Below are 11,981 nucleotides of genomic sequence, written 5' to 3'. Positions count from 1 at the left end.
TTCAGTTGCTCTGACTGAAATTGGCATATTGGTGCATGTTTTTAAAGACACACCTCAAATATTTCCATCCCTCCCACCACAAAGCAAGCAAGCTGATGTTAGACGGGTAAAATGCCGAACCTGGCGTAAGGGGTGGAAAATGCTAGTGCGCCAGTTTTTACATGACAAAATTGCAAACTAATGTGCGTTTGATACTTGCGGCTCCTTGTCACCAGCCGAAAATAGACTGTGTTTTCTTATCTTATCTGGGTGTGTTTTTTGTGTTATACCCATGACAGAATTTGAATATCCTACCTGTGTATAATGAATACATGTAATTAATTCCTTAAAAAAATATATAATTGGTGATATGAGTCATGACTCATCCCATCTGTCTACGCTGGCTTGCTTTGTTCCTATCTCCCTCTCTATGCCCATTCAGATTGACATCCTGATTAACAATGGTGGCCGTAGCCAGTGTTCTCTGTCCCTGGAGACCAGTGTAGATGTGTACCAGGTCCTGATGGAACACAACTTCCTGGGCACAGTGTCATTCACCAAGCAGGTGTTGCCCCACATGATGCAGCGAGGCTCATGCAGTGTAGTGACTGTAAGCAGCACCCCTGGCAACTGTGATACTCTGCCAGTTAACATGCTCTTCGGGTGAGATCAATCATGGGCTGCCCTCTGCCCGTTTGTAGATGTAAACCATCTAGACACATACATTGAGTGAGACATGAGATAACAATCTCTTCTGTCCACAGGGCTTCTTCAATTATCTTTGCTCAGAGCTGACTTCCCAAGGATACTCATCAGCACAGTATGTCCAGGGCCTGTACTGTCACAGATAGTCCAGAACACTTTCACAGAGGAAGTGTGAAAGATGGGTTTCACTGCAAATTTGTGAGAATTCATAAAAAGGTTTAACTTGCATGTTACATTTTTGCTGAATTCATGCTGAATGTTTGATTGACATTGGACACATTACAATTGCATCACAAATGTTGTTCTTGTCAAGATGCCACAGACACACATTCATTGGAAAGCCAATGGTCTTTCAAATAATTGTCATTCAAGTGACCATGCATTTTTGTAAAGGTGTTAATTTAATTAACATTCATTTCCTTCTCATCACTTTCCTATCTAAGGCCATTCTCACTGCTGGGGAGCAGCAACACAAGATGTCTACTAGTTGTTGTGTGTGTCTCATCCTGGTGGGTATAACTAATGGCGCCAAGGAGATGTGGATCGCCTGGCAGACTGTTCTGCTGTTCAACTATGTGTGGCAGTATGCTCCCATCTGGGCCTGGTTCATCACTGATGTCCTGGGCAGGAAGAGGGTGCAGAACTTCAAGGTTGGCCTGGTTTGTATTGGTTTATTGTAGGTCTCTCAACCTGATGTCGATTACAAATGTGGTTTTTGAGCCGCAAACTATACATTTTTTGTCTTGCTTATAGAATGACTACAACTCAGAGCTCAGGGTATTACATGGAGGGCCAGCACTCTTGACAGATTGGGTGAATCACACTAGGCATTGTTCATGCATGGGCTTGCTGTCACATTTTCTAAGGTGTACCTTGCCTCTCCAGGCCATGGATAGGGGGACTCTGTGTGAACAGCCTGAAAATACTTGAGGAAAGCAGAGTGTGGCAGACACTATTTAGAGCTGTCTCTTAGCAGCTGGGGGGCTCAGCTGTTACTGACCTTGCTTCAGTGTGATAAAGAGAAGGGGGTGGGCACTACCCAGGGTGTAGCAGTGAGCATGACTGCTTCCCAGCGGCAGTAACTGACTTACTGACCACTACGTCTGGTGGCCTCTGCCAGACAGTGACAGCTGAGGGCCACGCAGAAAGGTCATGTTCTGACTGACCAGACATTTTAGTGTCAGGGTTTGGATGGACAATGTCACCCTTTGGTTCAGTTGTGTTGTAGGAATGCTCAAGACGGGTATGTCTAAGAATTATTAAAAATATATATTTCACCATTATTTAAACAGGTAAGCCAGTTGAGAACAAGTTCTCATTTACAACTGCGACCTGGCCAAGATAAAGCAAAGATAAGATAGAAAAAAAAATGCACACTGTCAAACATGTCATTAAACATTCCACAAAGGCAACTTAATTAACAAGTTTAGTGTGCAGATGCCATCTAATATTTTATCAAAAGCCTCAACTTGTTTCTTGATTGACAGTGAAGTATCTTTCCAGAACATAAAACGCTGCGGCTATCTGCATTTAAAAATCTGATTTTTAATTTTTTTTTAAATGAAGCGCTCTCTTACAGGATGCAGACTCTGCTTACTTTACAAACCCCAAGACTTCCTGAAGAGGACTTCAATGATGTTGTTGCATTCCTAATGCTTGAGCTCCACATTGAAATGGGTTAATTGCCTCTTCTATTTAGCTGAAAGGAAAATATTTTAGGAAGCTTTAAAAGGCTGGCAGCGCTGTTTACAAGGCAGAAGAATAGTGATGACGGAAAAATAAACTTAATTCTAATTAGTCATAGATATATTTTTTGGGAAGGTGGAGTATAATTAGGTAATGCACAAACCTGTAATGAATATCTATAGCACTGATACATCTCCAGTAAACAACAGAGTATCAGGTTTCTTTGGGGGGAAAAAATCTATTTTATGTATGTACAATTACACACCATACACAATCACAGTATACGAAAACAGTATGTACAGGAGAACATGACAAATACAATTTTGTCTTCAACTGTAAACAAGTGAACTGTAAACAAAAGGATGGCATCAAAATTTACTAACCACATTAAAGTCCAACCCAAGGCACATCCTCGAAAAAGCAAAGTCGTTGTCCCTTTTTGCCTTTGGGAGCATAACATAGCAGAATTTGAGGGAAAACATTTGTAAGATAAGTTCATCATGTAATTGGGAGCACTGTGTTGGCGGTCTTCTTCTGCGGAAGGTGGTTGTATCGGATCACTTTAAGTACAACGGATAAGTTGGATAAAAACATTTGCAACTAACGTTACAGTACAAAAGGAAAACACTTCATTGACAAGTGTTAACTCTTTGCTCCAGAGTATGTGAATGATAAACTATTCTGAACAAACGTATCCCTTGTAAATCTAGATTTTTCCCAGAACACTCACATTTCATTGTTTGAACTAGTACCACACATTTGGTAATTCATACAAGAAAAGTTACGTAAATATTTTGGACACAAGTATTGTGCTATCGCTCCTGCATGAATGAAACCATTTGTTTGGATCTGCCTTATAGGTGCCCTCCTAGGATACCCTAGTGAAATAGACGGGTTACACATACAGGCCACAACATTGGGCCTACCCAGTGATAAAGCTGGGCAAACCAGAGACGGGGTGTTTATAGGGGGCCAGCAGAGGAGTCTGAAGGTCCCAGGGAGAGGACAAGGTTTGGCTGTTAGAAGCAGGGGAGGTGCAGGGGGACAGAGGAGTAGATTGGGTACCCCAGAGGGGGGTCGGCTGCCTGGACAGTGAGGTTTCTCAGCATGATGGGGTGGGCCTGGATGCTGTAGCGCTCCTCGTCGTCGTTGGTGGCGTAGAGCAGCTCCCAGGACAGGTTAGCCCACTGGCCACGCACCCCCTCCCCGTTCAGATGGCCTACCTGAACCAGCTGCTCCTGCAGGGACAGAACCCGCCCTGTGTAAGTGCCCTGTGGAGAGAGGAGAAAAGCAGGTAGGGGTCACTTACTGTACTGACCACTTAATACTTGCTACCAACAAAGACCAAGTTTATGGCTAATCTAAAGAATAGGTGTTTATTAGGTTACTATAGTGAGTTACTTAGTAACAAGAAAAACACTGAGGAGCAGTGTGGTCAGTAAGGTTACCATGGTGAGGTCATGGCCCAGTGAGAAAAGGAAAGGTTTCTCCTGTAGGACACTGTCCTGCCAGCCTTTCTCAGCCACCAGGCCGATGTACCAGTCCCTCTCATACTCCTCCAGGGTGCTGAACAGCTCATCAAGACTCTCCATGGGCCCCAGACTCGCCTGATCAAAGAGCAGCTTGAAACTGTACCTGAAAGCAAATAGATCAGGAGTTACAGGGACAAGCTTTGGATATAAACATTGAATATGTATAACACACATCCAGTATGAAAGTTTTAGATTCTCTAAGTTGAGTACAAACTACACCCATGTTTCACCCCTGCCCTCTTTACCTGAAAGCCTTAAGTGCAAGCTGGTAAAGTTCTTTGTTTTCAGAGAGCCACTTCAGCCCCTCTGTCCAAGGCACGTCCCCACTGTACACCCTGTACACATAGCTGGGGCTGGTGAAGGCAGACTCTGCCCCCAGGGAGATGAGGCATGACAGGGCCACCTGGGCATGGAGGTCCCTCAGCCCCCCATCCTCCTTCAGGGCTTTGGCCACATCCTCCGAAGCCTCGTCCTGAACGGCCAGCGCCAACCTTCCCAAAGTGAACCGAAACCAATCCTCAGGGAACAAGGGCCTGAGCTGCTGTAACCGGAACGGTAACAAGGGGGCTGTCCTCCACCCAAGGGGCAGGCTGAACAGCTCAGAGTGGGGGCAACTGAAGTTTTCATGGGCCAAGGTGCCGGAGGACTTTGTGGGTGGGACTTCAGGGTTCCTGCCTTTGTCCACAGCTGGCAGACCCAGACCCAAACCCAGAGGCTGCAAGGGCTGAAGGGCCGAGAGGGCCATGTTCTCAAACAGACTGTCCATCTCCACAGAACCTGGCAGCGAGGGGCCTGTCTGGAGCACTGCGTGTCCCAGCTGGGCCTCCGTACTCACCAACGCCACTGTCCGCCTGGCCGGCTGAGGCCCAAACAGGTCATCCTCATCTGACCAGTCACCAAAGGAGGTCAAACTGGAGCTGTCCCGTCTAAACTTGAGAGAGGAGATGTTGGACTCCACCATGATAGCCTCTGCAGGCTGGGTGACAGTCGATTGGCCAAGCTGGGAGGACTGGGACTTCCTGCCCCCGCCCCCTGTCCCCTCCTCAGTGCCCCAGGGGAATGCCTTTAGTCTCTGGACACAGTTCCTCAGCAGCAGCCACACCAGGGCCTTCAGGAAGTCATCCTGGAGCTTCCTCAGGTTGTCATGCGAGTCAATGATGCCTGAAAGCACATTGCGGGCATCGGAGTAGACGCGCACAGGCAGGGCAGCACATGGGGTGAGGGCGTTACCCCAGTGCAGGTTTATCCCCTGGTTGAGGCCAAGCCGCTCAGGGCGCTCAAAGGCCCCCTCAAACACCTCATCCACCCTCCGAGCCTCCACCGTGTGGCACGAGGTCTCCTGCAGCTCCAGACCCTGAAACAAAACAACCGTAAAATCTGTTGTCTACACTGCATGTTCACCCCAAATGAGTGATTCAAACAAATAACAACCATTTAAAGAACCACTACCTTGATGTTGACAGTACAGTAGCCATATCCTCTCTCTAAGATTATGATCCAAACCATACGGTCCTGGAAGCGACCCAGGAAGTGGGAGCCAGGAGTCAGAGCACCTTACGAGGGGAGGAAAGAAAACAAGCTTAGGCCTATCAGCTTCTTCATACACTTACCCCCAGCCAAGCTTTTTGACAAGGTTGACTCTATTCATAGCATATTCTCATCGCAGCCTTTGAGTGGTGTTAGATTTGGTCCCAGTCATCCCAGTGGTAATTTATTATTATAGGTCATGCAGTCAGAGATGATGTCCTCTGTGGTCTGGAGATGATAAAGCTTAGAGTCCATATATCATAGACATACAACACAGACGAGTGCCCCCTGGTCACACAGCCCTTTCATTTAGCATCAGTAGTGAGTCTCTTGGCTGACTCTGTGGATAACTTGGCTGCCAGATGAGCTGCAGGTTGATGCTTACCATTTCAGTTGTACAGGAAGGTCATGATACAGTTTAAACTGCCTGACTGCACAGAGATCTAAATATTGAATTCCTTCTCTGCCCTGGACTTTCCACTAGTCTCTAAATATTCATTCTTCTTATGGGAGTAGACTTTGTACGAGGGGGCCTTTCATTTTTGGTTAACAGAGGGGAGAAAGGACAGTTGTTTTTTGTGAAATGGTAGTGGCAGAGCGACGGTTGCTTTGTTTCAAGTTTGACTAGTGTTCTCATGGCTCAAGGATAATGTCATATCCCATAGCGACGTCTCGGAATAGTCAGACGCCGCCTCGTGATGGGAAGTGACACGCTGTGCGTTTTCCGCTCCCGCTCACTGATGCGCAGCCCCCAATGTCATAGAGGGGGCAAAGGAAAAAAGAGAACTACACTCCAAACCCTCCTTTTTTTACTGTGTGTATCAAGACCCAACAAGCGCTTAGCCTAAATTATACATCACAGCTCAGGCACCCCCAGCTAGCCAAGAAAACAATAAGATGGAGTGCTGACATCCCTGTAGCAGTTTGTCTGTTTTGAGTCGTCAACCCATAAATAATGAAGCTTGTACTTGCTTTTTTTCCCCGTGCCCCCCTTCCTGACAGAAAATGGAGCACTGAACAACATGTTTGAAGTGGCTCCAGTTAGGTTAAGAGTATTACGAGGTTAACGGTGTGGAAACATTGATGTAATTAACACAGATCAGAGTGATTTTGTTCAGATCACTTCACGGGAAGCACAACTGGATCCTGCAAGCTTGCATTTTACCGGGCGGCTCTACTGAGTGACTCACAAAATTCCTCTTAATATGAAACCAGCTATTTCATCTGTATACAGCCCCTGCTCGGCTGATCTAAAAGATCAGTGTCACTGATTGAGCACTAACACCCTGAGAACATATGCTCAACACATAATGTATATCAATTAAATGATCTAGGCTCTGTACTGTGAAATGTATACCTTCACTAACATCGTAAATAGTATACATTTCACAATAAACAGCATAGATCATTTAATTGAGATACTGCATTAGGTTTTTTCAGTTTACTCTTTTATCCTATTGTTGGGAAAAGGATTTTCCAACCACTAGCAGTACGAACAGAACACCTAAGTATCAGGTTTTTTTTTCTTTTTTTGTACAACGGCATAGATTGAATCTTGTATAAGCTACATTATTTTCACACACACAAAGCCATGTCTATAAATGATTAAACAGTTATATCAAAGCACTTTAACTGGACCAATGAATGGGAAAAACTTTCAAGAAGAAAAACAGACAGAGAGAAAGTAAGAGGGAGAAAACTAAAGAATGACACCCACTAACCAAGTGATCCCCTGGCAAAGGCGCTCCTCAGAGCACAGGCCAGGCTCCCACTCATCTGCTGGTAGTAGATGGAGTCTGGACAGGGGCAAGCGGTGCCCACGGGCCCAGGCCAACTGCGCTGAGGCCTGGGGAAGCCCACCAGAAAGATGGGCAGGGTGAAGAGGGGCAGCAAAGGAGCAGAGAGCATGGCTGACAGGACCACCACAGAGAGCAGCAGAGGACACAGGGAGGCATTCAGGACCAGGAGGGTCCCGGCCGACTGGCGCCGCTGTTTCTTCTCTGTCCAGGAGGTCACCAGCACGGCCAGGGCAAACTTCAGCTTGGACAGGAACTGGAGCAGCCTATCACTCAGCAGGCCCACCTGGGTAGGGCAAAGAGGGACGTAAAGAGTGTGATTGAACCATGACTCAGTAGTACTGCTTTGATTTTGTTTTCAGTGGAGAAAAACATTCTGGGGAAAACAACAACAACTAGACAATGAATCGATGACCTAAGCATGACAATGTTTAACCTATGATGTTACTAAATGTCATGCCTAACTATCTCTATGCCAGAAGTCATGGAATGTGTTATTACTAGAAGGAGCTGGACCCCTGTGCCCAGGCTGTCCCACCCAGGCAGTCTGGTGTCCCCTGCTGCCAGCCGCACTGACACCACCACCACCATCTGGAGCAGGGCATCTTCAGAGCTCTGCCACACCTGCACAACACAGAGACCCACGACTCAATTATCATGACCTAAATCATATTAATAACATAGTAAATGGTCATGATGAGGTCACTGGAAAGCAAATATCTCATTGATAAACATGCTTGGGTTCTACATAAGAGAATCCATGTGTACCACTCTGAAGGCCCGGGTGAATCCCACGCTGAGAGAGGCTGTGTGGAGCTGCTGAACAGAGCCATCCAGAGCCAGGAAAGCAACCATTGCAAAGGGAGACACTGCAAAGTAAAACAAAGTAATAAGATGCATGTATAGTTTTACAGTAATGACACGGCAAGCTCTATATTAAAAATATGAGCTCACCCAGATTGAGCAGCACCCTCCTGATAGCCCCAGCCACGTGGAGACCCCTGCTCCGCTGCTTGAACACCCGGACATTGGCCATTCCTCTTGGGTAAAGGGGGTTGAGGAACACTCCTCCAAAAACATAGGCTCCCTGGATCTCTCGGAGAGCCCAGCAGACGATGAAAAGGGTGATGAGGAGGTAGCTGACAGCATCTTGAGAACCCCTGGCAAAGTTCTGGGAGGGACTGAGAAAGTGATGTAAGAGCCCTGCCTCAGTCATGGCCCCCAGCAGCAGCCCCAGGTAGAGCAGCAGCTCACTGCAGCCCAGCCGCCAGCCAAACCTGCTGGGAGGGGCAGGTGATGCCCCCCTACGCCATCCACTGTCACCACACGCTCCCCTGGACCCTCCTCCACAATAAGTCCCAAACTGGCTGAGATCCAAACTAAGCAGAAACCCCATGGCCATCGAGAAGAGGACTACACCCAAGGTGGACGGGATGAAGAAGGTACAAACAGTAACACATACAGACATGGCGAACATCCCCAGCAATCTGTAGGAAGGACAGAGAGCACACAGAGAGTCAGAGAAGAGCTGCTCAAGCTCAACCATGCCAAGGAAACGGGCATATGGTAAAGATCTCAGGGAACCTAATCTGTGGCAAGTATAATCAGATGTAACTACATGTTGACAAAGTAAATGTTGACAAAAACAACTGATGTAGCAAGGAAAATATACCTAAGGTTACTGGACATGGGAGAGCCGCCCAAACCGAACACCAGAGCCTGTTCCATGCCCCAAAGGAGGAGGGCGTCCAGTGGTGACAACATACCCAGCGCCCACAGCAGAGGTAGGACCAGGAACACCACATGAAGCACCTGACTGGTTAGCTGGAGCTCTGGCACTGGACCTGTAAATCTGGACACCAGCATGGGAAAAAAACAAGAATCAAAGAGTCACAAAATGTAATGAATAATCTCCTCTGAAAATGTATCCATAACAAGTTTCAGAACAGTCATTGAGGCCAATTTAGTTATTTCTATCTTACCGATCAGCTAGGTCCACAGCTATGAAAGTTAATATGTAGAGTGGTCGGGTGAGTGGGGTGATCTCATAGGTGTCCTGTGCCTGGAATGTGGCCGTCTCTGTGGCCGTGTTGACGATAAGGGAGTACTCCGCTGTACACAGAGTCACCCAGCTCAGGACAAATACCACCAAGGCTACACCCACACTGCCATAGAGTGCAGTCAACCTGCCCAGGAGCACATACCATGTCCCCAGGCCACAGAGGGCCCCTGCCAGCACGGTGTGAAGCACCACATTCAGCCCAAACCTCTTCCCCGGGGCGATGAACCTCACCGTCTCTGGGCCTACACAGTGGGTGAACTCCACCTCCTCCTCATCTGCCAGGATGTTGGGCACTCCCAGCCGCTCCACCATGCCATTCCTGCGGGCAGCGTATAGTGCCAGGGCCTGCACACCCACTGCTGCCCCAAGCATGAGCAGACCAGAGAGCATGGCAGCGTGGAGCTCCTCCAGCAGCTGCAGCTGGCACAGCAGTGTGCCAATGCCACCTAACAGCCATGGTGTCAAGAATAAGACCACCTGGTTGACATAGACATAAGGCGGGGCACAGTAGCCCAACTTGAAGCGCGGACCCCCCAGCACCGTCTGAGGGAAGCGCTTCCAGAAGAACTCCTGCTTGTATTCATTGAGCAGGGGCACATCTGGCCCCATCCTGACCATGCCCTAGGGGGGTGCAGGTCATCTCCCCGGAGCTGCAGTACACTTCCGTGTCATCCTATAGGACAAGATCTAAGAGGCAGCTTGAGTCATTTGTCTGCCATAAAATTATTGCAGCAGGAGATCAAATTTACTCAATACAAAGACAGCAGTTGAATAAACACCAATGCCAGGTATATTACGAAAATATTGATAAACAATGTAGAATACCATGAAACACCTAATGTATTGTAAAAAAACAACACAGAATTAAATGGAACAAACTCCCTCAACCTACCAAACATGGCTATGTATTGTTGTCAACAGGTTTGCTAGCTAAGTTTTCAACTGCTGACAAAGAGAGCTGGCTGCCTGGTTGTGTCATTAGTGGTGGCATATAGTGGTGACTAAGTTCGTAGTTAGGTCAATATTATTGCATAGCTACAGTAGATGTTGTACAAACGAAGTAACCTTGACTCAGAAATGTAAACAATGATGGCTAGCAACCTAGCAACGTTAGCGCAACAAGGTTACCAATAAAACATAATATAAGCTAGCTACATTCATATATGGTGTAGCTAACTAGCTACTTAGCGAATGTCAGACACACGGTTAGTGAATATTACTTGAAATACGCAATAACATTACCTAGCTACCATTGTAGCAGGCGAATAACGCTAGATGTCCGGATTTAACAACCAATATTGCTAGCAAACTGCAGTGCCTATAGTAGCTAACGTTAGCTAGCTATGTTACTTAACGTTACCTATGAATTGAGAGAAGGGATATCCTTCGAATCAAACGGCTGTCTTATTCATCTTCAATAGTAAGTATGGCAATTTGTTAAGATACCAAAAAGATGGCTAAATGCGTCTTTCCCAGTGATAAGCAATGATAGTTAGCTAGCTAACAACAGTAGCTGGCTAACAAAGCATAACCAACAAGATGTGAGGGCGTGTGCTCCAACTAGGATAGGCGGGGTTTGCACTTTTCGACCAATTGGTGTACTGAGTGGGCGTGAAAAATCAGACAAACTCCACCTATCCATCCTCTCCATCCATTCATAGCCTACAGTCATTGCTCCCACCCCACTCGACAGCCACACACACACCTATACCATGACGAAACTCAAACAACAACCCTAACATCTGGCTGCATCAATTATATAAGCAGTATTCTCTAGTGTCTAGACAACTGTTCAGCGCACAGGAGGTTGGTGGCGCCTTAATTGGGGAGAACGGGCTCGTGGAAATGGCTGGAGTGGAATAGCATGGTATCAACTACATCAAACACATGGGTGTCTGATGCCATTCCATTCGCTCCCTTCCAGACATTATTATGAGCCGTCCCCCCAACAGCCTCCACTGGTTCAATGGTCTATTTGACAGAACAATATAAATGTTAGCTGCTTCCTGATCCAAGAATACATACACAGAATTATTCAGACATGGGATGAATAATAGGATGACATATAGCAGGGGTTATTCCTAATGTTTGCATTGAACTGCTCTTTTCCTATTTGCCTTCCCACCCAGAGAGCAAAATTGGTTGAAAGACGTCTTTTCAACATCTTTTCATTATATTGTGCTCATAGGGTTATGGATAGGTATAGCTAAGTATTATGATGGGTGGTAATTGATAAGGGATTTCCATTCCCATTACTGTATACAAACAGGGACCGTAGTCAGTTCACTGGGGTCAAGATCAACTCATAGTTCAGGGTTGTTTGAGAGCCACCTCTGAGACGCAGGGATTTGGATTGTGATAAGGCCAAAAAGGATCAGGATGTTGGGAGTTGTAGACGTGTAAAAGGGGGTGATTCCATACAGTGTCAGTAAAGCACTACTCACAGCAGATTTTGTTGTTATTGCCCTCAACAATTATTTCAAAGAGATAATTTGGGGTTAAACAGGATGGAAATGGCTTCATCTCATGAAAATCTTCACTGATCAGCTGATGTTTAAAACAGTCATCAGTAAACAACAAGTCCTTTAGGTATAATGAGATGGTAGGGGTGGACCCCTTGGTTTTAGAGGCAAAATAGGACAAGGCTATTACTATACAGTGCCAGTCAAAAGTTTGGACACACCTACTCATTCA

General features: G+C 46.5%; 1 protein-coding gene across 3 annotated transcripts; it reads right to left on the bottom strand.

Annotated features, from left to right (window-relative positions):
- Window positions 1–2,588: 2,588 nt before the first annotated feature.
- On the bottom strand, window positions 2,589–10,862 carry LOC106598670 (pecanex-like protein 4). 3 transcript variants are annotated; one of them, XM_014189723.2, is made up of 11 exons: window positions 10,530–10,862; window positions 9,208–9,974; window positions 8,898–9,077; window positions 8,180–8,712; window positions 7,994–8,094; window positions 7,727–7,849; window positions 7,151–7,511; window positions 5,352–5,455; window positions 4,148–5,256; window positions 3,819–4,005; window positions 2,589–3,641 (listed from the first exon to the last, which is right to left on the bottom strand). In XM_014189723.2, exons 2-11 carry the CDS (start codon window positions 9,903–9,905, stop codon window positions 3,390–3,392), a joined length of 3,648 nt encoding a protein of 1,215 aa, XP_014045198.1. In that variant the 5' UTR covers window positions 9,906–9,974; window positions 10,530–10,862; the 3' UTR covers window positions 2,589–3,389. The 3 variants fall into 3 exon arrangements, with proteins under 3 accessions (XP_014045198.1, XP_014045182.1, XP_014045164.1); XM_014189707.2 differs by having other exon boundaries at window positions 10,648–10,861; XM_014189689.2 differs by having other exon boundaries at window positions 9,208–10,862.
- Window positions 10,863–11,981: the final 1,119 nt, after the last annotated feature.

The sequence above is a fragment of the Salmo salar genome, chromosome ssa01 (assembly GCF_905237065.1).
Source record: "Salmo salar chromosome ssa01, Ssal_v3.1, whole genome shotgun sequence".
NCBI lineage: Eukaryota > Metazoa > Chordata > Actinopteri > Salmoniformes > Salmonidae > Salmo > Salmo salar.
The sequence above is the reverse complement of the archived record's forward strand: the minus strand, read 5'-3'. Positions and strand labels throughout refer to the sequence as shown.